Source organism: Falco peregrinus, chromosome 15, assembly GCF_023634155.1.
Source record: "Falco peregrinus isolate bFalPer1 chromosome 15, bFalPer1.pri, whole genome shotgun sequence".
Taxonomy (NCBI): Eukaryota; Metazoa; Chordata; class Aves; order Falconiformes; family Falconidae; genus Falco; species Falco peregrinus.
The window spans coordinates 3,575,326-3,601,522 of record NC_073735.1 but is presented as its reverse complement, the minus strand read 5'-3'; the positions used below and the strand labels follow the sequence as shown (position 1 = coordinate 3,601,522).

The 26,197-nt window shown below is 53.4% G+C and overlaps 1 protein-coding gene across 1 annotated transcript in view; it reads left to right on the top strand.

Moving 5' to 3' along the window:
• Positions 1 to 26,197, top strand: part of LOC101920004 (protein CEPU-1) — a 352,441-nt gene that overhangs the window by 285,159 nt on the left and 41,085 nt on the right. The window contains 1 exon segment of the mRNA XM_055819404.1: positions 14,287 to 14,519. Coding sequence (XP_055675379.1) covers positions 14,287 to 14,519 — 233 coding nt within the window.

The window sequence follows — 26,197 nt, the reverse complement described above, 5'->3', positions numbered from 1 at the left end:
CAGACCTGAGCCATGGCAAGTCATTTGCAAATGAAAAAAAACCAACCAACCCAACAACCCAACAAACCGTACCGTGCTTCTGATAGCACCGAGACACCCTGCTCCTGCCTCTGGAGCGCGATGATGGTGATGGAGGAGGAAGAGCAGAGCCTTGCTCTTGCGGTGGTCGGTGGTGACATCTGCATCCACGTGTTGGGTCTCCGTCCAAGCTGCAAGAGGAGTGGGCGCTTTGGGGAAGGCAGGGGCTGGTTTTGGGGCGCTCCTGCCATCAGTCAGGCTGCTGGGCTCTGATGCGTTTCAAGCGCGGTGCAAGGGAAAAGCAAAGGCAGGAGCTGCACGGCCCTTCTTGGGAGAGAGGGAGACGATGAGCGGTGTCTCTCCAATCACAACAAGATCCCTGGAGTCCAAAAGGAGCAAGGCTTGGGCATGAAAGCCAGAGCTGCCCTAATAAAACATTTACTGGGGTTTGGAGACCTCTTCGCTCCGACACGGTGCATACATATTAAATGATCAAAGTTTCCATGCCTTCGGAGGAGCTGGCTGCTAATCTAATGCAACCCTTGGGCTTTGCTCACCACTGACTCTGCATGAAAGCAAACGGCAGCTCTGTTTTCCTATTTAAAAGATTTCTGAGCTAAGCCAGGCGGGTCACAGTTCAGGAAGCAATAGGATCTGGCCTCTTAAAGGCTTTGCCAAGGAGGGGCTTGGGAAGGTGGGTTAGGGGTTGAGGATGGATTGCACTACTACTCTCAAGTCCTGTCCCCATCTGACTCAGCTGCAGGCTGCCTCGGTGCTGCTGTGGTCTCTCCTCCTCCTCCTTCTCCTCTTATTCTTGCTCTTCCCCTCCCTACATCGCTCTGTCCCGCATCCCGCCACCCAGCCTGCCAGGGGCTCTGCTGGCTTTTCTGATCCCAGCCTGAGCTGCGAAGCGCTGCCAGTGGATTAAAACCAAAGCAAAGGGAGGGGGGAAAAACAAACCAATCCCACCCTCTTTGGATTTATAAACCGAGCACACTCGAGCTGGAAGGTGCCGAAGAGGAAAAGGAAAACACAAAGCCCCCAGGGTGCCATTTTTCAAAGCAATGCAACCCTTTCTTTGGCTGCCTACACTTGTTTTAGCTATGCAGGGGAGTGAGCAGGTAAAAAGCCTGCCGGGGATGCTCTTTCGGAGGTGCTGGGCTCCCTCAGGCAGCCGCTTGTGCTGAGGTGGCTCAGCACCTCTGCAAACCACCAGCTATCCCATCGTCTGCTGCTTTTACAGAGCACATACTTCACTTCACCGACTGATTCTCACTGCTCCAGTGGTTTGGGACTGATGGGTTTGGCTTTCCACTTGGTTAGAGGGTCTTTTCTGCTTCTTGAGCGTCTCTCATGTCTTTCATGTAATTCCTTAACTAGTTTCCATTTACTGACAGTCCCTTTCTTTTAAGGTACTTCAATCTGTTTGATCATCAACAAATTTCTTTTTCTGTTCGTCTGATAAAAAATTAAATCTGGGCACTTTTTGAAGGCTTCCTCCCAACCCCCTTTCTCTTTCTCCTTCCATGCTCGGTGGGGAGTCAGCCCTTTTCTAGGAAAATAAATAAAAATTAGAGTTCAAAGTGTGACATCTTCTCTTAAAAAGAAGAAGAGAGTGAGGAGAAGAAAAAAAAAATCCGAACCACCACCATATATTCTTACAGATGTGACATCAAAATAGAAAACTATAAAGGACGTGTTTTCAAAGGCTCGTAGGGGGACTGAGTTGGTTCAGTAGGAAATGGGCAACCAAAGTCTCTCCTGGTGCCTTGAAAGCATGTCCCCAGGCCACCCCAGCCCTGTTGGTTTAGCTGGAGTGCGGGTACTTCTCCCCTTGCCAAACGTGTGCTGCAGCCAGCTGTGGGGAGCGGAGGATGCTGCGGTCCCCGCTCGCTGTGGGGGAGGGGGTGGGTCGCTGGGGAAAAGTGGGTGATAGGGATGGCCTTGGCAGAAGAGGGTGAAACAGGGTAAGAGGTCGGGTGCTGGTGCGGCCAGCATCTGCTGTGTCCTTGTATCACCTTGGCATCTGCATCCCTGTCTGCCAGCAGAGACATCTCCTTCCTGGCTCGTTGCAGAGGAGCTTTTGGGAAGTGAGTGTGATGGGAGATGGAGTAGGGAAAAAAGCACGGCAAGTCCACTAGGAAGGGATGCTACCCAGGCAGGACGGCGGACCTGTGGGCTGTCAGCTCCTTCTGCATCTTGGTGTTGCCCCCATCATTCAGGCTGTGGGGCTGGACAGCAGGAGCCGCCAAAAGCTGCCCGTGGCTGGGGGCTGCATCAGGGCAGGGCTCAGGCGTGGGGTGACCTCTGGTTTCCCAGCCAGCCTGGAAGTGCACTGTGGAGAAGAGCCCTGTGTTCTTCCTCATGATGCGCTGGAGCAGCACTCTGGGCTGTGGGTCTGTCTCACAGCTGAGGCACATCTGGGAAGTCCTGCGGGGTGGCAGATGTGTTGGCAGCACACAGTTACCCAGGTAACTGCCTTTCCTCCCCTGAATCTTAATTATTTGGTTTCTCGCTGTCCCCCACGGGGCCCTGTGACTTATTTCATCTTGTCCAAACCCACCGGCGCCTTGGCAGAGAGCAGGCTCCCCTTTTTGCAAACGCAGCTTCCCAGCCTGGCTCCTTCCCACTCCAAAAGGCGGTTTTAACCCCGTGGGTCGGTGCCTGGGCACAGCTGGGGCTGAGACATCTTGTCTGTGGTGGGGATGATCTCACCCACTGTGCTGGGACCTGATGAACAAGCTGCTGTGGGGCTTGGAGCAGCCACAATGTTCCCTACAGGTCTCATCCAGTCCAGCGTGCTGGTGGTAGTGCTTAGCTTCAGGTTGATGCCTGCTCAGCGTTTTACCTGGCTTCCTGGAGGCAAAGGCTGTTGGACTCGAGCAGCAGCTTGAATTCATTGCATTAATTGAAAGAAATGGAATCCCCAAATGCATGTGAAACCTCTTGGCTGGTCCAGTACAAAGGGGGGAGCAATGTCACGGTGAGGCAGTCGCGTGCAAAGCGAACGCATCTCCAGGTTTCACGTGTTCAAGGTCAGCAGAGCATCTCTGCTGCGGGCAGGATACCCATGGGCACAGATACCCTGCGCTATCCAAGCCTGGATTTTGCATCTCTGTTTTCTAGGGGAGCTCAGTCAGGAAAAATAGGACCAGCACTAAGTCCCACAGCTCCTGGCATGCACAAACCCTTCCTCGGCTCCAGGCAGGTGGCTTGCATGGGCACAGAATGCTTTGGGAGGTTGAATGATGTGTTAGACAATAGTTTTTCCTCTGTCACTTCACTGGCTTCTGCACCTTTCCCGAGTTATCCTCAGCACAGACTCCTTCCCCAAGGATTTTCTCCAAAAAAACTACCTCATCAGCCTCATCCCATCACTTCCAGCAGTGCTGATGGAGCATCCTGGGTGGCCAATGTGGGATGCAAATCTCTGGGACCCCCACGCTGCAGCCCACCGCTGTGACAGCCAAGGGCTTTCAGCAATGGTGTAGACAGCTGCCTGGTGCAGTCGATGATTTCTTTTGGGGAGGAGGAGCTGCATTTAATCTCTGCTTGTCTTTATTGCTTCGTGTTGTCTTTTTGGCTGCTGAACGGCTGGTGTGGAGGGAAAGGTGTCCACTTCACGGTGGGGGAACCTTGCCTGGTGAGGAGGCACTAGGAGAGCTTTAGCTTCTGAGGTGCTCATCCAAGTACCTGTTGTCCAACGTGTCTGGTGGCAGTCCAGCGCTCCGTGGGTGGCATGAAGAGGGAGCTGTCTTGGTTTTGCAGCTGATGCTGCTTGAGCTGCGGGGTGGGCTCGTGCCCATCGACATGCTAAAGTCTTGGGGCTGGTTGTCTCGCCGTTAATCGGTCCCTTGCTCCTGCTCTGTCTGCCTCTGCGTCACCTTGGATTAATTACAGTACAATGCAATATACATTTATATGGTGTCTGCACAAGTGTCTCAGGGCCCTTTGCAATCTGAAAAATCTAATTAAGGTGCAGCCTCCAACATGAATGCTTATCACCGAAATGTGTACAGCGCGACAGAGGCGGCATGCCTCCACGGCTCAGCCAGGAGCTGAATCCACACTCTCGTGGCATTATTAATTACTCGAAGCTTGGTGACCGAGACACCAATCGATACCATGGGCCTGGCTAGATAGGAGGCTTTGAGCGAGCAGAAGATAACCATCAGCTAGGAAGCTGGTGGAAGCTGTTCGTGGCCTGGGAGGAGGAGGAGTTGCTTTGCAGAGACATGTGCAATGGCAACACGTGTTTACCAGCGACTTTGACGCTGGAAGGTTATTTACTTGATGCAGAAAGACGTCGTGATACTGAATTTCGGCCTGGAAAAGGTCCTGCCTTGGGGACCAGGCTAGTGGTGGGCGCAGCATCATTCCGCAGGGTTTGCTGCAAAAACTTATTTGGTCTTTTTAGTTGGTCTCATGAGTGGCACCAGCTGTTGGGAACGCCTGGGAGGGAGGGAGGGAGCGCCGCAAGTACGATGAAAGCGTAAATAACCAGGGGAAAAGGGAAAGGAAATGTGAAGTGGCCCTTTAAATATGAGCCTCCAGAGCCAGGAGCCCAACTAGCGTTCCCTCAAGTATTCAAATGAGATTGCAGCATCAGATTGGTATGCATTAGGCTGGTCTCAATGAAAATTAACATGTAATTGCTTCAAATGAAGTAAGTGAGGAGGTAATCTGTTCTTAAATTGGATTCGCAGGATTTTGTGGTACCATAATGCAGCTGTGAAATGAAATATATTTTAAGGATGATGTCCTCAAGGGGAGAGGGGAGGAAAGGGGGGGGTGGGGGGTGTACTGGGAAGGGTCCTTTCCCTCCCTCCCTATCTCCCTCCTACACTCTCTCCCTCCCTCTCTTGTTTTTGGTCTCATTTGTGCCATTTTATAAATGGTAAGAGGGTGTTGGTGCAAGTGGCACAGATGGAGAAGGTCTCATTGCTTTTGCCTCCATCATGTTTCCTTCCTTGACATCCCTCCTGTCTCTCCCCTTCCACTCATTCTCCACATTCCTTGCTGTGCCAGTGCCCCTCCGGCACCTTCTCTCTGGGACAGGTCTGCATCCCATCATGATGGGAGTTCGTGAGACAGGGTGCTTGAACTTTGTTCATGTGGCAAACAATGTTCAGGTTACATGGTGGGGGAAGATCTGGCGATGTGGTGGGGTTTGAATGTCTTTTAAGAAGCTGCGTAGGTTCTTGTTAGGGAGCTGGTTTCCAGGAGGTGATAGGTGTCGGGGCAAGAGGCACAGGTTGCTTTCTCGTCTTAGCCACTTGTGACCTTGAATGGGGAAGCCTCTTCTTCTGCTGAAGGGGAAGGTCCTCTCCCCATCACCCTGGGACCCAGAGTGGCCCTGCAAGGCTTGGGGATTCATCCCCAAAGGCTTGGGATGCCCTGCCCCTCCCATGCAGCCTTGTGTTGCCTGGACCACCTTTCTGGTTTTGTTTTAAGGGTTTGCTCATTGTCCTTGTTCTGTCCATCTCTACCCATCTGCCAGCAGAAGCAATATGAGCTTGGGTTTCACTGCAATTTGGAGCAGGAGGGAGAACTGGTGTAGGAAGGTGATGTAGTAACCTGCAGTTATTCTCAGGCTACAAATACCTAGACAGTGTGTAGCAACATGGATTTGCTACAGGTAGACCCAGTTGGTCAGCCACAGCCAGTACCAGTGCAAGCTTCCCCATCTCCCCATCAAGCCCCGTGTTACAGTGTCCTGAGCTCTGCCAGTGCCTTGGAAAGCCGATGTCTGATCTTGTGCTCTCCCCTGGGCTGATCTCCCCGTGTTGTCCCCATCAGTGCTCTTCAGCCCTCTGTTTGCCGCACTTCACGCTCCTGCTTGCCCCCTGCTCCTCCTGTCCTGCTGCCTCCTGACTCGCAGCATCCTTTAGCAGCCAGCTCCAGCTCACTCCTCGTTCTCTCTCCGCAGTCCTGGCAGAGAGCGCTCACCCCTCACCGTTCCTGTTTTGTGCCTCAACTTCTAAGGAAAAGCCACTTCAGTGATAATTTCCCACTTGTGATAAGTTAAGTGCATCGCTTCCTTTCGAATACATTTTCAGTGCAGTTAAGCTCAGCAGTCCCTTGCCTGTGTGCTTAGTTAAACGTGCTCCTTTGCAGACCGTTGGGGTGGATGGCGTTGCTTTATTCCTGGGCCATTAGTGTCAATTGCGCAAAGCAGAAGCAGAATTTATTCAGGGGGCACAGCTCGTAATTGAGCGAGTTCAGCGCCGGGGATGGATCGGTGCTGGCTGCTGGGAGTGCAGCCTGGAGGAACTTCCCCACTGGGCTGGAGGAGCCGAGCAGGAGCTGCTGGGGCTGAGAAGGAACGGGGTGTTGGGGTGTCTTAAAGTGGCTCAACCTGGGGCTTGTTGGTGGCAAATGAGCGTTTTGCTAGGGAAAAGCGTTTAGCAAGGACAGAGATCTCCAGTGTTTGGAGATGGAGAGAGTTGACTTCTTCTCCACACCTCCTCAGATGAGGAGACCTTATTTTACAGGGTTTAAACTGCTCTGTAACGCTTTGCGGGGGGGAGAGGATGAGATCATTACAGAGTTATTTTCTTCTTGTGGCATTTCCCATGCCTCCTTTTGAAGACGGCGTGCAGGCAGCTGCCAGAGCCTGGTCCTGCTCTGGGGTGGTGCCCTCCTTGCAGAAGGGAGGACCCTTTCACAGTCAACCCTGAAAGACTGCCAGGAAAGGGGTGGGTTTCACCGGGGGCTGTTTGCCTGCTGGCCCCCTGAAGCCCTCTGAGGAATTACTTTGGCTTAGGGAATGCAAAAAAATGAGAAAACCAGGAGGAACAAAATGTCCCTCAAGCGCAGCACAGGATCCCGGCGCTGCAGGAGCTCCTCGGCGGGGTGGCATTTTATTAGTAAACCGGCCGTGTCCCTGCACAGCTGCCTACAGGCATTTTGGTGCTGGCATCACCCCTGTTCCCCGGTGCCATGAGCACTTTTGGAGGGCACCCAAGCAGATGGGCCAGGAGCATGCTCCAGTGCTGCTCCGCGGGGTCGGCCGCAGGGGTGGGAGCCCAGGTTTAGGGACACGCTTCCTCGACGTATGGTCTGGGAGCAGCTGCCCTCATTGATGTGTTGTGGCACGCTCCGAGATGGAAGATGCTATAGATGTGCAGAGCTCTGTTGTTAGCAGAGACAATAGGAGGATAAATAGAAAGGCTGGATGAGCCGAGCACAGGACTTGGAAAGGTGCTAGTGTACTGCTGCATTGCAGAGAGATAAAGACTCTTCCAGACAAGCCATCCCTGCCTGCTGCATCGCTTGCTGCCTGCTCTGCACCAGTCCTCTGTGCCGGCGCAGGGGTCTCCCGGGACCAGGGGGGCGGTGGGTGCAGGCAGAGGTGCTGGCAGGACTCGTGGCTGCTCCGTACCCTGCCTCACGCTCGGTCAGCACGCTGCAAAGTGGGAGCTCCGGCTCTTTTTGCAGCTCTTCCTTCCTCCCCAGTCCGGTCCCCTCCTGTTTCCTTGGCATTTGCCAATAAGCTCGTCTAAGGCAGCATACTGGGAGTTGTTTGCAGCTCTGCAAATCCCGGGCAATGAACCAAGGCAGATCTTTTTGAGCCCAGTATATTATTATTAATGTAATTAGTGTGAATCATTTGCATGTGTAAACTTCCAATTGAGGAGATCAGGTACTTTACAAACATGCGTTAACTAACCCTCCCTGGCAAGAAGGTGCCAAAGATTTTTAAAACTTTGTGGAGGGCAGAAGAGAAGGGCAGGGACTTGCAAGGAATTTGCTGCAGGTTACAGCATGAGCCGGTGGGAAAGGCAGAGCCTCCCACCAGCCCAGAACCCCCCGACTCCCTCTGTAACAGCCGAGCTAAAACTCCGTCTGGGTAGGGAAGAGGGGAGGAGGCACAAAGGGGGTTCATTTTGCACTTCCGAGCGCTGCTTTTGACCAGCTCAGCGTGACTTTGAAGAGTTACTGGGGTGACAGCGGATCTGAGGGCACCTTCTCACCCTGCAGCCTTAGGAGATGCTGCTGCGGGGGGGCGGGGGGCTGGAGGTGGGTGCCAGGGCCCCCCCTTTCCTGCCGGACCCTGCTGCTGAGCGAATCATTCAGTCAGCGCCTGCCTGGCAGGCAGCAGGCTCCCCCTGTGAGGGGAAGCGGGTTTTCAGTCCTGTGAGCCATCCCATGCCATGCAGAAGCCCTCAGGCTGCATCTTTGGTGGTGTCACATCAGCGTGAGCTCGAGGGATGCCCTCCAGCTGATCCTGCAGTCAAGGGCGAGGCTGGCTGGGGTGGTCCTGGGGCGCAGATGAGGATGGGCATGCCAAGAACCCGACGGCTGTTTCAGCATGCAGAGCCCAGCAGGAATGCCCCTCGAGCCCCCAGGTGAGTTCAGCAGGTCAGGACCAAACCTATGGACCGTTTTAATCCCATAGTCCAGCTGCCACTGCGCATGTCCCCTGCACGGAGCCAGTAACCTGCATGGGTTTGCACGTCAAGCCTCGTCACCCAAGCTCCGTGGACCGAAATGGGTGTCCCCACTGCTGCCCTGCTTGCAGCCGTGCAGAGATGTCGGTGGGACAGGATTATTGCTGGGGAGGTGCACACACCATTTGACCCCTATATGGATGAGCGTGCGTGCTCTCGGGATGTGCCGCGCGTGTCACATGCACGCAGCACCCGCAAAAAAATGCAGCGTGTCTGCACCAGCCTGTTCTGCCGGGTCGGTGCTGGGTGTGGGGGGTAGCATTGCATGTCGGTGCGGATGTGAGCAGACGGTGCTGCAGTGAGTGTGTGTAAGCATACGCAGTCTGTATGTGCATGGAGAGTGAGCAGATGCTGTAAATCCTGCTGAAGAAGGGCTGGACGAGTAGAAATTGCTAGTGCATGACATAACCCGATACAGCAATGAGTACTGTGAGGGAAACCAGACTGGATGTGGCAGCAAGGGGTTTGGCTTAATATTTATTAGTAAAAAAGCTTCCAGCCCACCTTCTCCATGATAACCGCACCTCGGGCGCGCATCCCAGCCTGACGGGACTGTGGGCAGCACGTGGCCCAAGGAGCGTGGGACAATCTGACCCCAGCTTTCCCCTCGCTCAGGAATTATGACCAAACTTCTGTTGCCACAGGAACATAAACATTATAGGAAAGTTTATGAGAGCGGTGGGAATGTGCCTGAATGGGATTGAGTTGTTCATAGCCCAGCCTTTAATTAATCCTAATAAATAACAATAAAACGTGCTAATCACAGAAATAAATCTGAGATGTGAAGCTCCTGCCTCCAGCGGTGGTCCAGTTTAGTTGATCATTTATGGCGTGGTTGATGGTGCAGAGGCTGGAAGGTAATGCCTGTGACATGAGATGCTGGGGACAAGGCAGGGCCAAGCAGCTTCAGACCTCGGTGGGGAGCTTTTGCACCCAGTTTTAAGCCATGAACACCAAGCTAATTCCTGCAAGCTGGTTCCCAGCTCTGTTTAGCCCATAGCAGGGACAAAGTGCTGCTGGCGGGGAAGGGATTGCTTCAAAATCCAGAGGTGTCTCGGGATTGCTCAGTTAGACTGGGAAGAAAAAGAAAAGCCATCTAGGGGTGCCTGGGGGTGGGTTGGTGCTGTGGTACAATGCCTGAAACTCCACTGGGTGGCCTGGGTTTGGAAATTAGGTGGTGGAAGGAGAAGTGAGCCCAGGGAGGGGGTCAGCTTGGTCACAGCCCCAGGCTGGGCCACCAAATTTGCTGGGGTGAGCCAGGCTTAGCCCCATCCCTGCCTCCCCGCGATGGAGCCTTGTACCCTGATAATTGCAATGAAAGCGGCAATCAGGTTGGTAATTTCACTGAGCTCTTTTCAGTTCTAATTAACATTATTCATTTCTTGTGTGTCCTGCTGGGTTGAAACAATCTGTGCTCTCCAGCCCAGCCCTCTGGAACACCAGCGATCTGCATAAGAGGCAACAAAAAAAGTGGTGTGTGCCAATTACTACACTTAGGTAATTAAAAACCTCCTTCCCCCTACTGCCGAGCCACCTCCTCTCCCGTCATTTTCTGTGTGCAAACTCACAAAAGCAAAGACAGAAATTCAGGAGGGCACATCATTGCTGGCGTGTGCCATCTGTGTCTGTGCCAAAGGTGCAGGGAGGTGCTGGGGGCTGTATGAGGAGTGGGTGGGATCAGTGGTCGGGGTCCTCAGCCTTGGCACCCTATCGCTTTTTTTTTTTTTTTTTTTTCTTGATACTTAACTGTGGCAGCTGCAGTTCGGTCGTGGACTCTTTGGGAGCAGGTCTATGCCTGCAAAGCAGCCTGCTCCCCTCTGGCCAGGGCTGGTTTGTCCCCACCAAGGGCTTCGTTGGCATTTTCAGCCCTGCTCATCTTTGTGCTTGTGTTACCTAAGGTGGCAGACACCTTATGGCGTTGCTTTCCCTCTTCCAATTTCTGTCTTTGACTGGTGTCCCTGCGGCCAGGCGGGCTGCTGGCTGCACCCATGGGCCCCTTGCACGGGGTGCAGAGGGTACCGGTGTGAGGACGTCGCCTGTACGAGCTCAGCCCCTCAGGCTGTGGAGGTGCCAGCTGGTTTTGGGGAGAGTGGTCAGGCCCTAATGGACCAGGGTGCTTGCAGAGGGCGGTAGCAAATTTAAGAAGCTTTGGCTGTGGGACCTGTTAACAGGTCTGGAAAGAGCAGGACCCGCCGTGCATCATTAACTGGGGAATGTGGGGCAAAGGCATGAGCCGGCAGGTTGGAACAGGTAGGGAAGATGTGTGCGTGCAGCTGGCACCTTCGGTTGGTGCACACAACCGTCTTAAAATACCCAAACTCCATCAAACGCCCAAACTTGTGCACACTTTGGGGTGCCCTCAGTGGCAGCAGGGAGCCGAGGGTCTGGTGCAGCGTGAGGAGCCACATCTCTCTGCAAACCATCACTGGCTACCCCCAGGGTGATGCGGCAGTGGGGTGTTAGCAGCGTTTCCACCTCCCGGAGGAGAAACCCTGAGGCTGGGGACGCTGGGTTTAGAGAGAAAGAAACAGCAGAGAGAGGGAGCAGTATCACCTCCTCCTTGTGCTGACAGACAGTGGGGTTTCGTCCTCCTGGAGAAGGCGGCCTTACCTTCTGAGCAGGAGTGTAACGAGGATTAAGGATCTTGAGAGAGAAAATTACCTCATTTATGCTTAATTATTTTTACATCATCTTTTTTGGAGACAAGTGCTGTTTTCCGGCACCCTGAGGACCTCTCTCTCCCCTCCCTCCCTGGCACATCGCAGGATGAGAGGGAGGGTGAGAGCCTCCAGCAAGGTGGAGGAAGCATCTCGGGGCTTTGCACCTTGCCAGGAGCTGGCTGGGAAGCGGGGAGGCTGCAGGTTCGGTGGTGGCTTTGCTTTCCACCTGTGCTTGGAGCCTGGCTTGCCAGCCAAAGGCATTCCGCTCGGCTGCCTGTGCGTGGGAGAGGAGGGCTTCCCACCCCGGCGCTGGGCTGCTGGGGGCAGGAGCTGCTGGAGGAGGGAAAGGGGAGCAGATGGAGGGGCTGGAAGAGCATCGGGTCGCTGCAGCGAGCCTTGGCCACGGGGACCCCGAGCGGCGCTCATGCGAGGAGGAGCAGGGTTTTTAGCACGGTGGTTGGAAGGAGTTTGGGTAGGAGCACGACCTGCCATCCCCTAAATAGCACACCGTGCCCAGAGGTCAAAGTGTGTCTTTCCCAGGAGCTTTCTGTGCTTTATTAGGTATATATTGGCTCGAGAGCTTTAAGAGGCAGGGAAGAAAATAAAATAACAACTTTAAGCTTGCCGATCCCGGGGACAGAGAAGTGTGTCTAGGTGATAAGAAGAGATTGTGACCGGGTGCTGTGAAGGGCGAAAGCACTTATTTCACTGTTGCCTCATGCGTTACCTGAGCCCCACTGCTTTTCAAAAGCACTTAAATGCCCATATGATAGAGGGAATGCTTGGATTGCACACTGTCTGGCTCCATTATTATCCAGGGATCTCCAAGCTGATGCATTTCACAAAAAAACTGGCGTGGAGGAGAAGAGAGGAAATATATCTTTTTAGTTCAGCCTGCTTACAGGTCCTGGGGGATAATCTCCGCAGAAGGGACCGGTCTGAGAAATTCAAGCCACATCTGGCTTCTCATCCCCCAGTCCTCCTCCGCGATACGGCTTTGGCAGTGAGGGTGGACACCCCTGTGCAGAAGTGCTGCTCTCCGCAGCCGCAGGAGCCTGTTTCATGGCATTGCGATGGGCAGGCCAGAGCCAAGCATCAGATACCCACCTGCATTTTATTCCAGCCCTGCAGCTCTAAGCTATCGACAGCGCTGAGGTCCAGAGTACAATATACTAAAACCGTCCTCTGGGAAGAAATCTCAAGTTGTGTTCAACTCGAGCAACTAAACTCTCAGGTTGCGCTCAAGTTGTTAATGCAGCTGAGAGCAAGAGCCCGAGTTCTTGGTGTTCAGCCCAGGCTGAATCTATTGCCTCTTTTATGTAGATAATAAAAATCTGCTCACATTTAATTTATGATTATCGTAATATCATTATGGAACAGCAGTAAAATTGTTTAATTTATCGGATGTTTTTCGCACCAGAGAGGGAGGATGGTGCAGTAGTTTGGGTACTTGCCTAGCAAATCAGCTGGGGAGTCCTGGGCTGCAGGCTACCCATCTCGCCTGGGGCTCGCCACCTCATGGGGATCCATCATCCCTAACCACCAAATGTTGCCTGTTGAGGCTGAGTGGGTTATTCAGGCTTCTTTTGTAATCGTTTAGAGGTACCTCTGACAAGAGGTTAGATGAGACGAAGACAGCTTGTCCCCCGGTGGGTACTTGTGTCTTTGCTGGCATCAGTAGCGAACATGGGAAAATAAGTTGCCCACCAGTAAGGAGAGAGCTCACCCCGAGAAAGGACAGAGTCCCTGAAGTGTCAGGGTAAGTCTGCGTGCCGCAGATAGATTCATCCTTGCTGCTAACTCCCCTGCTACCGCAGTCTGGCGTGTATAGCCCATTAAGCCCCTTGCATTCGTTGAGGTTACCCTGCGTGAGACCTCCCAGAGGCTGCCGTGCTCTTTCTCACTGCCTCCGAAGTTAATTTGCATCCCAGCCACTGCACAAGTAATGAAGTAGATTGGGGAGAATATAAACAGTGGATCTTAGGCTGAGTGGTTTTATGCAGGGACATTATCCTCCATCGCTGGCATCCAACAAAGCGCGGCTAAGTCCCAACGGCTCCGTAATCCCAAACTTCCTTGGAGAGAAGCTGGGTTTTAGCTGGCTGAGGGGGGGGAGGGCTGGAGGCTTCTTCTGCCTGGGGAAGGGCTTTGACAGCGGGCAGCCCCCAGACCCTCTGCTCTTCGCTTGTCTGGAGAGGATTCATGGAAATGGAGGGTTCAAACCTTGCTTGGGGATGTGGGGATGGAGGGTCACAGGGCTGGCAGAGACCTTCGGGAGGAGCAAGACCAGCCCCTGCTATCAAGGAAAATAATCTCCTTCAGGAGCAAAGTCTCTTCTAGGTTTGCACCGTGTTGTCTTTCGGGGGGCTCAGTTTCTTCATGAGGCTAGACGTAGAAGATTTCTACCTCCAGACCATCACTGGATAAGTGAAATGCTTAGCTGGGGTAAGGTGCAGTAAGTAAGGGAGATGCAGCGATGCAGATGATGCGTAGGGAAGGAAGAGCTGACAGAGAGGACAAATGGTAGGAAGCTCAAGGTTTCTCTTTAGAGGTGTGTCAGAGCTGGCTCTCTCCTGAGATAAATTTTCCTCGCTCCTTTGTGAAGCAGCGCGAGCTGCTTTCCCGGCTCTGTTTTGCATTTCTTTGCCTGGCTGCAGGGATATGAAGGTCTGAGCAGAGAATGACAAGTGATGGGTTTGGTCAGGAGGCAGCAAGCTTCACCCCCTCCACCCTCCACCCCCCCCCCCCCCCACCCCCCCCACCCCCCAAAAAAATAATGTGGTTTGGACTCAGGATAGAGGTTTTGGCTCGGCTCTGGTTGTCTCTGAGTTTGCAAAAGAGCAAATGCAAGCGGAGGAATGAAAGGTGCTTTGGTGGCTGGTTCTGGGTGGCTCTGACCTCTCTGCATCTGAAATCATTGTGAAGCTTTTGGGCAAATCTCTGGAGCCACCAGTTTAGATGGATATCGGTGCCCTGAGCACCGCAGGTGAAGTGCTGACATTGTCCTCTTTGGACACTGAAAGCACTTGGTTTCTGAAACTGCTGCTGGCAGCAAAGCTAAAAATAGTGCCAGGAGGACCAGGAGGGGCTGGGGAAGGGGGGGCAGGGCTCCCCAGAGCAGCGCATTGACGGGCCACCTCTCTGCCTCTCCCCAGGTGCTCCGTGGACAACCGAGTCACCCGAGTGGCCTGGCTGAACCGCAGCAGCATCCTCTATGCCGGCAATGACAAGTGGTGCTTGGACCCTCGGGTGGTGCTCTTGGCCAACACCAAAACCCAGTACAGCATCCAGATCCAAGATGTGGACGTGTATGATGAGGGCCCCTACACCTGCTCCGTGCAGACAGACAATCACCCCAAGACATCGCGTGTCCATCTCATCGTGCAAGGTAAGAGGAAGGAAATTTGTAGAGGGCTTGGGCTTGGTGCTTTAATTTCTGTCCTCCCTTTTGCCCTGGTGTCTTCTTCTCCTATTGCTCCTACGCTGAACATCTAAGACAACTTGGTGCAAACGCAGAGGATGATCAAGAGGCTTGGAGAGTCCCACTGGAGCTGGGCAATGCATTTATCCAGCTTCCCTGGAGTACTCGTGGGGCTCTGATAGAGGCAGCTCTGCCTTCTGAAGTAGTCGCTGACAAACCCGTGTTGCTGTTTGTTGTTGTTGTATTTTTATGGGGTTTTTTTTTTTGTTTTCCATGCTGGAGGCAATGCTTGAAGTAAAACTTGTGTTGGGGAAAAAGAGAGAGCTGGCAGATTTGTGTACTTTGCGGGGGTGTGTGTATGCCTAGCAACAATATGTGTTTGTATGTTGAAACTCTGCACTTCTGGGAGGTGGAGGAGGAGGAGGAAGGCCGGTGTGAGGTGGTGGACCGCTTGCGGTGGCCATGCGTGCGCTTGCCGGCACGTGAGCGCACCTCTCCGAGGCTGCCCAGCCCGCGGGGGATGTACATACGTGTGCTCTTCAGCAAGTGTTACAAGCACACGTGGGCTCTCGAGAGGGGACACAGGAGCGTGGCACCGAGCGGCCGGGTGCTGGTGCAAGGCAGCTGCCGTGGCCGTGCTGCAGGGCGAGGGGCAGCCTGCCTGGTGGGACCTAGGGGGCTCGGTTCGCTCTTAGGGAGGCAGCCTCGGGGAAGATTAATGGAAAATTTCTAATCCCTTGCTAGCAACCTTTTTTTCCTTCTTTTTCTATGATTTGGCCAGGAGCCCTCTTAGCATGACATACCAGCCTGAGTACTGGAATCTCGTCTCGGGCTAATTTTCGAATGCTGATGGGTGTATTGATTTGGAAACAAGCTGGGTTAAAAAGGCATTGGTCTTGTACACAGAGTCGGGTTGAGCTAATCCGCCGTCGATATGCCAGGCCTGAGCATTATTGACAGCCTAATGAATAGAAGGGGGGAAAAAACCCAAACCCAGGGCCTTTATTTTCCCCCGCTGCCTCCCTTTCCGCTTTCTCTTTCCTCTTCGAGCAATCAAGCAAACTAAACAGAGCCGGACTTTCTCCATCTCCATTAACCGCGGAGAGAAAGCGGATGCATTGCTAGCCCGGGTCCTTGCTGTTTATCTTGCAATCTGTTATTACCTGCCTGAGTTTCTTAAGCCAAAGTCGATCACCCGCAAGTTCTGAAGTCGCTATCAGACGCTGGGGTGATGCAGGACAATTTCTATCTGTTTTCTTCTGATTCCTGTTTCCTGACTTAAATTTCCCATATCACCAGACATCCAGGTCCATCCCTCCTGTGTCTTGCTCTATCATTAGGAAGAAATGTTTGGGTACCAGAGGAAAAGGTTGTATCTTAACTCTTTGCAGCGGTACAGTTAAGTAGTGGAGGATTCAGCGATGGGCTCAGCCTTGTAACGTGCTGAGCATCCTCGCTGCTGCTGACAGAAGTCCTGGCTCTCAGGAGCAGGCCCCCTAATTTCAAGAGCTATTGCTTGGCTCACCCAGCCCTTTCTCAGGTGGAAGGTGGCAAGAGCATAATGTGCAGCAACGCGCTGGAGCAGGACATGAAAGTGAATATTGTGTCCAATCAAAGGGAAGCTTGCCTTAATGACCCCGATTAAAATTCGGCTGGGGTGCCAGGATTAACTCTCCTGCCTCAGAAAATGGGCCCAATAAATATGCAATCTGCTATAATCCTGTCCTAAACGATGTTCAGCTTGCGGGAAGCGGTGCTTACCCCTGCCTCCCAGGAAAGCAGGGTGTCCACACGCTAGATTTCAGGGATGTGCCAAGTTCAGCACACAGCTGTGGGATTTCTTGCCCCCTCCCCACAGCCTGATAGGAAAGGAGAAGCGGTGATGGAGGGGGGAAAGGGGGTGTCCCCTTTTAAATGGGGATAGTCCAGGTGCAGCCGGAAAGAGGGGGATGTGCAGGTTGCTCTGAGCAGGTCCTGACTTTCCCCTTGCTGCACCAGGAAAGGGCCTGGGGGCACAGCTCTGGAGGCAGGAGCACTCCAGCCTCTCAGGATGCAATTAAATCGAGCCCCGGGGCGGGCTGCGATCTCCAAAAGGGACTGGCCAGGGAGGGCAAGGAACTCTTCCCCTTCAAGCCGGGATTTCAGCAGCCTGCTGCTCCCCCAGGCAGGCGTGATGGGTGCATATCAGCCAGGGTCCAGGCACCCCCAGCCCACACCATGCATCGCTGCTTCTCCCCAAGTTTAGGCAATATTGCTGGGAAATGGCTGTGGATGGAGGGAGCTCGGAGCTCGGGCATCCCTGGTGTCTGCCAAGGGCTGCTGGAGGAACTGGTGGTATGAGGGAAAGAGCAAAGTCCAGAAGGACAGGGGTGGGAGAAGGAGCTTCCTTTAGGGAATGAGGGTTGGGGATGGTCCCCCAAGGCAGTGGGAAAGAATCTGCTAGAAACCACAAGAAACCAAGGATGTCCAGCTACGGCAAGGGAAGCACTGCCCAATTATTTCTAGGTTGACTGTGTTGATGGCTGAGATCCCAAAATAGGTGGGTAGAAGGCACCTCAAGAGCTAATTTAGCCCGTCCCCCTGCAATAAGGCAGAGACATCACTGGCAAACACATGTGAAAGCTATTCTTGAAACTCTTTAACAAAGCAGGTTCTCCAGTCTCCCTAGACGATCTATTCTGCTGCTTCGCTACCTTTATAATTAGAAAATGTATAGCTAATATCTAACTTAAACCTTCTTTGTTGCAAATGAAGTGGAGTTTTTCTCAGCGTATCCCCAGCGGACGCAGGAACAATTGATCAGTGTCCTCTTTGTAACAACCTTTTGCTTTCGGGAAGGTTGTTATCGTGTCGCCCCTTAGCCACCTTCTTTCTGAAATGATGCAAACCCCATTTCTCCCACCTTTCCTTGTCGGTCAGGCTTTCAGAAATACTTGTCAGTCTTGAAATCATGCTACAAAAGGCAAAAGGTGATTGCTGCTGATCCAGGAATAGCAGGTCGGTGCATCTCTCCTTCCCGCTGCCTCTGCGGTAATGTGGGACAAATGAGCCTGGGGAAGGAGACAACAGACCCTTGACATTGAATCCATCAAAGTTCAGACCTGCTGTTTTGGGGACTGCTTTAAATGGGGTCACGTTCACTGTTGGTGATGCCAAGTTGATGTGAGCCAACAGCGCAGCTGCAAAAGGTACAAGGAGCTCCTCAGCAGCTGGATCTCCCCAGGAAAGAAGCTTCCAGACTACAGCTGGACCTAAAATGAACAGCTCAGGGAGCACCCATGTCATCTGCAGTGTCTGGAAGGTGGTCCCTGCCGCAAGACCAGACAAAGCCCAGGGAAGCAGCACCGCCCGTGTTTGCAGGAGTCTGCCTTGGACCCTGGGAAGAGTGAGGTGTTTCTGGGTGAACATCCCAAGAAACAAAATCCGGGGAAGCCCCACTTGCAGTAGGCAAGCTCTGAACTGGAGGGACCCAGGCTTGCCTTTCCTCTCCTCCTCTGTATCCCACTCTGGTTTCCTTAGCGAGTCCCACTTCTTGCCCCTGCAGCAGCGTCACAGGCGCAGCCTCCCCCTTCTCCCTGCTCCCTGCAGGACACTTCAGCTCTTTAAGCTGTTCTCTGGGTTCCTGGGTTTAAAAGAGAGAGAGGGGAGGGAGGAGGAGAAGGGCTGTGTCTGGAAAGCTCTTATTTGTATTGATAATAAGCCGTCTCCAAAGCGTGCCTGCAAAACACTCCCACTGCCTTGTAAGATGCATTAAGGAAAGTTGCCCTTATCTCAGTGTGGGAAATGGACTTGGGGAAGGAGGCACGGTGCCTGCCAGAGTTTAATCTCACTTAGACACACAAATTTGCATGATAGAAAATGGTGGAATTTTAGTGCTTAGAAAGAAAGAAAGAAGAGGAGGAAAAAAAAAAAAAAACCACAGAAAAAAAAAGCAGGCAACTGGGGGATATTAGCGCTTTCCCGCTTCTTTATCAGTTTCCTTGGCCCTATCTGGCTCTTTCTGTTGCCACTGGAGCAACTAATCACCCCTCCCCTTTTGTTTGGTGTAAATGAGTTCTCCCACTCTTTTCCGGGCCCGGGTTAATCTGCAAATCCCTGCCTTTGTTTGGGAGTTAATTACCTGCTTGCAGGAGTTGGGGGGCTGGGGGCGCAGGGCTGCCCTGGTAGCGGAGGGCAGACGTGGCACCTCGCCCCGTGCCGGGGCCACCCTGGGAGCATCACTGCCAAGGTGTGTGCCGGCGAGATAAAGCTGCCGGCGGGGCTGTGGTGCCTGAGCCGGCTTTGTTTCAAGCACCGAACTCTGCCCAATTAATTTTCCTTTGATGCCATAAGCCCCTTTCGCTCGTGGGAGAATAAGGATAACTTTTTTGCAGCCGCTTTTCTGCCTTGCAGCCCGCGGGGTGCGTGGGAAGCGCCTGCCCTACCAGTTGAAGGGGCAGTGGTTCGCGTGGTGGCTGGGAGGAAGGATCAGTCCCTGCAGTCGTCATCACTCTTGTCCAAAGGCCTCAAGGTGGCTTGCAGGGAAAACAGAGTGGATGGGGATGCACTGCCCGTGACTCTTGAGTTTTTCGCCAGAGATGCTCAGAGCCGTCCTGAACGCTCTGCCCAGGAGCTTTGGCACCACTGCCAGAGCCACGGGGTCCAGCTGGGCACCCGTGGGGCTGAGCCTGTCCCCTGTGCTGCCAAAGCCACCCGTGCTGGCAGTGAGGATGGGCAGAGGGCTTTGCCCAAAACTGTTGGGTGTAACTCAGTGGCACTGAGGATGGATAGACGTTGACTACGTATGAAGCCATGGGCTGGAGTTTCATGCTGGGCGGGATGCTTCCCAGAAGAAACAACGGGAGCTGCTTCTGACATGGCTTTTCTGGTGTGTCCACTCCTTTTCTCCTGTGAGAGCAGCTGTCCTTTCTAGAAGGAAAAGCAGGTCTAGATAATACCTGCTAAAAGGCATGCGGAGAGCTAGGAGAGCCTCCCCAGACCGGTGGAGGGGACGGAACCAGCGGCACAAAATCGAAATCCTCCTTCGCTTCGCCTGCTCCCTCGGCAACTTTGACTGATGCCTTCTTTCCCCATCTCTCTTTTGTTGCTAATCACCATCCGTCCATCAAAGCTTCTTTTCCTTTTGCATCAGGGCTGTTGTTGAGGACTGAAGGTCTCCCATGTGCTCTCGTGCACTGTCCTAGTTGTTGGCTTTGTAGCCTCATTTTGCTCTGCCCCCAGGGAGCATCTGTGCAGGTCCCACATCTGCTGCTGCCCTCCGATCTCTCCATCTCCCTCCCAAGGTTACCAGCTTCTCTGCCAGGGCTCATCAGCCCAGCGAGCGGGTTTAACCCACTGGTGGGCTGGTCCCTGCTCCCTCGTGGAGTGGCCGCGTATCCAGCACGCGGCTGGGCAGGCTCCCTCCAGCCTCCCCCAAGTCACTTGACCTCTTTGCAAATCAATTTAACATCTGTGAGGCAGAGATAATAATTGTCACCTACTTCACAGGGGGGTTGATGAGGATTAATTCATTAATGTCGACAGAGGTCTTTGAAGATGGAACGCACTATCTGAGAGCTAAACGTTATTATTAATTAGCAATTATATTGTGGGGCGGGAGGGGGAAAAGCAGAGGCTCCAGAGCCTGTACTGGAAGCACTTGCTCCAGGCTCACCCGCCTGCCCTCGCTGCAGCTTCAGGCTGCCCCAGTTACATGCCTGCTGTGCTGCTGGGGGGAGCCAGGCGTGCTGCATCCCACCAGGGACGTGTCCCACTCGTGCTGCAGCACATCCTCCTTCCCGGAGCATGTGGGTGAGCCCCGCTGGTGCGGGGGGAGTAAAGAGTGGGAGGGATGGGGAGGTGAACAGTGCCGAGCGTGTTAACTGCTGTCCTCGTTAGAAAGAGAACAAGTCGGTAGCGGAGTAGTGGTGAAGGGAAGGCGTCCTCCGTGTTTGCCTGGCACCCTGGTGATGCTAGTGGGCCAGGAACTGCCCGAGCCATGGCAGGACGTATCCTGTTCCCAAGGAGAAATAATTGGCAGGAGAATGGGGTGAGGGGAAGGAAGAACCAGTGATTCATAAGACACACAGACCGTTTTCATTTCCTTCCTGTTTTTCTTCTTCATGTACACCAAGGCTGTGGCTAATTTCTCTGTTTTTCTCCCCCTGTGAACTGCTAATGCTGTGATCTGGTGTGTCGTGGGGTTCCCCTAAGCAGCACCGAGACAAACCCTTTGTGGTCCCCGCTGGGTGCCCTGGTGCTGGGACAGCACAGCGATGCCTGCTGGGGCCATCTCCACCTTTGACACCCCCGTGGCTCTGCTATTTCCACCCATCCCAGCCGCAGCTGCATGTGCTTTTGTGGCTGAGAGGCGAGCTCACAGTAACTCCCTTTGCTACTCCCTCAGAGATGCACAGAGCCGCCGAGGTTGCCCTCTGATCACTTCTCTTCTAGAAAACAAGAGCCTACTCCTCTTTGAGCCTTTCTGAGTGCGTGAGCTCCCGGCAGCCCCGTTCACCCATCCTCTCCAAAGGCTTTCAGAGAGAGGTCGCCCACCTCACCCAGCACCATTCAACAGCGACTCCACTAATCCCTTGTGCAGAGCGGGTGAAACTGGGAGGCCAGCGGCACGCTGCGCCAACAACTCTCTGAGCAGGGCTGGAGAAGGACTCGAGTTGTTCGCAGGTCTTGTGCTCACTCCCTGCGCAGCGGGTCCCCCTCCTTCCCCAGGGATCTTGCTGGCTGAAGGGGTGGCATGGCAGCACCCACGCCTCCGGGGTGAATGTTGAGCATCTTCTCGCCACGGCGTAGGGTTTCCAGAGTACCGTTGTTTGGTGTGATAAAGCCGGTGGGGGTTTAATGAGGTCACTGCAGCTTAATGTTACTGCAGTAATCTCTTTTGTTTTACTACATTAAAATATTTGTGGTGGAATGGTTGGACCACTGTAATGCGATATTGCTACCTTAATGTTATTGTTACCATGGTAACGCTAATGGCGGCTCAATAACATTATTGCAATTTAATCTTACGACAATAAAATTAAGGGTAGAACAGTGAGACCTCAGCAATATGATGTTACTACAGTAACAGCATTGTTATCGTAATCACGGGAGCAGAGTCAACTGGTTGTAGGATAATATTGGTACCAGCACTTTATTGTTACTACAGTAACACGGAGCATCTGCCGAAAGTCGCAGCAGGGGATGAATGGGAGGAGACGTCACTGGTGCGCCAGTACTTACAGCTACCCAAGGCTGTCAGCACAGGAAGGTTACACTGGTAGCAAGTCACCTTATTTGCCTAATTTCCGCAATTTTGGCGTTTTCAACAGGGCTTTTCTTCTTTGCCCCCCATTGCTGGAGCTCTTCGGAGTGGGTCTGTTGTTTTAGCAGCAGTAAGTCTGCAGGGAAGGCTTTAAAGCACTGCCTCCATCTACTTCCAGATCCTTCTGCCCAGTGTTTTATAGCATGTGGCTGTTATGGAGCGATAACGTTTTATATTTATATGTCATCTTTCATCATGAAGGATCCCAGCACAAGCTACAAATTATTGCTGTGCTGCAGGGCCAGGCAGGCAACCTGGCGCACGCTGCGTGCGAGAGGAGGGGGTTTCATCCAAGGGCACCAGCGCTCGCTTTGCTGCCCTGGAGAGAGCTGAGCACCGATACCTGTGCAAGTGAGAGTCTCCTTTCTTCAGAGGAATTATCCAGGGGCCTCAAACTTTGTGTGATGGAGCGGGGATCTTCATGCATCCCATGCTGCTGCACCCCACGCAGCACCCGCCATTGCCTGGGTGGGCACGGGGAACACTCCCCCCTTCCCAGCTGGCAGCGCAGCTTGGATCGGGCTGGAAGGGTTTGGTGCAGGCGGTGGGGTAGGCAGACAGTGAAGATGGCTGTTGCAAAAGGCTTTTATTATTGCGGCGCCGGTCGCTGCAGGGGACACTCTGCAGCCTAGCATCAGTTGTGAGTGCTTCACGCAGCCGCAGGTGTGGGAGTGGGTGAGGTTGGATATGGCTCAGGCAAGCGGTGTCCTGGCTGGGGCTGCGGGGTTGAACGTCTCGCTACATCTGTTCCTTGGGCTCGTTCGTTCAGCCTGGTTTCCTGGAGCTTACCCTAAATCTGACAAACGCTGCGAGGCAGCTCATGCGCGGCGCTTAGAGCGTAGCTGTTGATGTGCACAAGGCGCAGGTGACACTCTGTGCCATGCACGGGCTCGCTGCAGTTTTTTCCAGCCTCCAGGGGAGGGAGTCAGAGCTGCCGATCTGTCCCCAGCATCGCAACCGCATCCCTTGTCGCAGGGATGCGCGCTTGCCGTGCCACCGCACCTGCCAGCCGGGTTTGATCCCCCGCTTGGTCACTCGCACCCTTAAAGCACCTACATCACCTCCTCTCCTGCTTAGCACGTAGGGATTAATCCTCTGCTTTGAGCCCCTGGGCTCCCTCCCAGCTTCTCCGGGAGTTCTCCATCCCTTGACAGCTTTTTTTGGGTGCATTTAGAACTTGAATTCGGGTGCGCTGCTGCCCGCCCGCCCGTGTTTTGCAAGCCCAGCCTCCAGCCCTAGCACAAATCTGGGCTTGTTCAGCGAGGCAGCTGCTCAGCTCCCCTTGTGCATCAGCATTTGATCTCTCTCCATGGGTATTTGGACTCTGACCACTGCAGTAATTCCTTGTTTGTCCTTTAATAAAAGACCCGTGAGCCCCCTTGACACCAGAGCTGGAACCGGTGGGACCTGGGGCATCCTGCGTGCCAGCTCTTCATGGCAATCTGGTACTGCATCCATCCTGCCAAACCAGCTCCTCTGGGAGATACATGTTTGAAAACACAAGCAGCGGCTCATCTCCCATTCAGTGTTTTTCTCCATCATTTGCTTTATTAAATATTGATTTTCTGTTGCATTATTAAACCTTAAGTCCTGAGCATAAATTCACAGTTGATACTTTAATCTGGCTCTTCTTTTTGGCCTTTAGAGCTGCTTTTTCCGGCCAGTCCTCCCAGAGGTGAGTCCAGAAGTAAAAGCCTGTGGCAGAGGCTGAGGGAGTTGGAGAGTAAGAGCAGAGGGCTCTTCCCAAGGGAGTTTGGTCTGTTTGGTGCAGCCTTTGCCATCAGAGGTGGCATCCACAAGGATTCTGGCTTGCAATCCTGCACAGACCATGGGTGAAAGGAGGTTGGGGAGGCGTCAGCCAAGCTTTTCAGGGACGTTTGTGTGTACTGGCTGAGGGAAGGATATATAGCCCTCTCTTTTTTTTTTGATAGTGTGAAGAGATTGCAGTCTAAAAGGGGAATTTAGTCTGGAGCCACACGTGCGCAGAGCGGTGGTGAAGCGTCCTTCCACGTGCCCCGCTCTGTTTGCTTCCTAGGGTTTTTGCTGCCTTGCTTTGCCAAACTTGCCATGCTCAGGAGCGGTGCTTTCTGCCGGGGAAGGAAGCCGCAGATGGTGGTGTCTTGCCCTAAATGCATCTCTTACAATGCAGCTCCCGGGCGATGCTGTACAAAGCTGTGCTTTTCTAACCGCACACATTCCCAGCAAAACCAGAAGCTGGCCCTGGCCAAAACTCCAGGCAAAGCCAGAGGGATGCGGGTGCTGGGGTTGCCATCAGCGCCGGGCTCGAGAAAGCCACCAGCCAGGCAGGAGCGGTGCAGGCAGCCACTGGCACGTCCCGGCTTGCCAAGGTGGGTCACGCTGACCCACACCGGCTGGGCTCGCTTGCCTCCCCTTCCCTATCGAAGAGCTGCATGCGGCCGGCCGCTGCCAAAGCCCCACGCTGCCAGCAACCAGGTGTCTGAACATGTTTCCAGAGCCAAGATAACTCTGCAGCCAAAAGGGAGGAGGGGAAAAGCAGTGTGGCAGCGCTGGCAGGTTCAGGAGGATAAAAAAAAAATAATAAGGAAAAAAAAAAAAAGAAAAAAAGCAGAGGGAGGCTTGCAAACGGCTTTTGGATCCCCATCCAAACAGGGCATGCTGGGCGGCATGAAACCCGCGCCTGGCAGCCGGTGTGCTGAGCAGTGATTTAAAACCAGGCTCCCAGCGGCAGGGAAAGAGGCAGAGGGGGAAGCAGATGTGAACACAATGCTGGAGATAAAGGAGAGGCCAAGGGAACAGCTGCTGAAGAGCCAGCCCGGCCCTGCCGCCTCCTGCAGTGGGCACCGAGTGATAGAAAACCTCTAGTAAATCTCCACAAGCTTAAGGATGGGTTGGAGGGAGTTGCTGAGCCTGTGGGAGAACACAGCGGGGAACCGGGGGGGAAACACAGTCTTGTCCACACTGATCTTGCTTGGGTTTGGAAGGAGAGGTGGAAGCTTGGAAAAAGGGAATTGCATTGAAACATCGGGAGAGTTGTGATCTCGTTTTCCTTTCTGTTCTGGTGCTGCAATGGATAAGAAAGAGATTTAGGAAAGGTGAGAGGAGAGGAGAAGTGGGAAGCAGAGAACAAAAAGGCAAGGACCTTCAGAAAAGACATGGAAATTTGGTCCTTCAGTCAAGACATGGAAATGTGATCTTGAAATATTTTTGGTTTGGGTTTTGCAGGTCTGGCTGAGAAGCTAGCTGGTGGTGTGAGGCAGCAGCAAGTCCCCTCTGCCCCATCCCTCAGAAATGAGGTGGCTTTGTTCCTTAATCCACGGCTGGATCCCTGGAGGAGCTTTACAGCATGGCCCCACCAGGTGCAAGCCAGAGAATGAGATTTCCTTGCTCTAGGTGGACCCATGCACTCATTTTTCATGTCTGGGTTGCCGGTCCCATCCCACCAGCAGTAGAGAGATGCCCAGAAGATTTCAGCTCTCCTTTCGCTTGGTAGCACCTAGTGTATGGCTGGGATGCGTGGTGGAGGTTGCAGACTCTGCTGGTTTGCTGTCCTATGTGAGATGAGATGAAGAGGTCTCAGTCCACCACCCCGCCCTGCGCGGCCAAAGCCTCCCCATCACTGAGCCCTCGCAGCAAACGGGCTCCCCGATTTGTACCCAGGACTGTCCTTGCCTGGACCAGTTTTGAGATGAGGGGTCAACAGAGATGTCTTCTCCGTGGTTTGCCCTCCTTGTAATCCCTCCTCCTCACAGCCAGCCCGAGAGCTTCAGCCTTTGATCCTCCTCCTCTTTCGCAAACACTTTGCTCGTGGAATTTAATCTCTCTCGTGGTGTTTTCCTTCCCTATCTTTTCTTTTTGGCCAAGTCTGTTTGAAATATTCTTTTTATTTTCTTGCTCCTTCAGCAGCAGGGCTATATAATTGATGGCCTCACGAGCTTGCCGAGTTGAACATTAAACCCTTCCTGCCTTGGCTCCGACCAGAGTTCATTACTTTCTGAAAAGCTTCGTTGTCTGTTTGTGCTCAGATGATTGTTGTTGTGGAGGGGAGGATATTGTCAGCAGAGAGAGAGGAGGAGGGGCTGGATTTGGCCAGGACTGCTTTGTAATCAAATCCTACTCTGTTTAGCAAATTTTCGGGTGGAAAAGGACTCTTTTAGCAAAATGGAAATACCAGCACCCTCCCAAAGGCAGCAGCACACAACTCAGGCACCTAATTAACATGCAGCGAAAGGTGGCCTCGCTCTTGGGGATGATAGGAGAACGCTGCTTTGCAGATCGCCTGCCAGAGCGATGCTCAGCCCCAGGCAGCAGGAGCAGGGGGGTGCTCCCATCGCCACAGGCTCAATACCTGGGGTAGGCACGT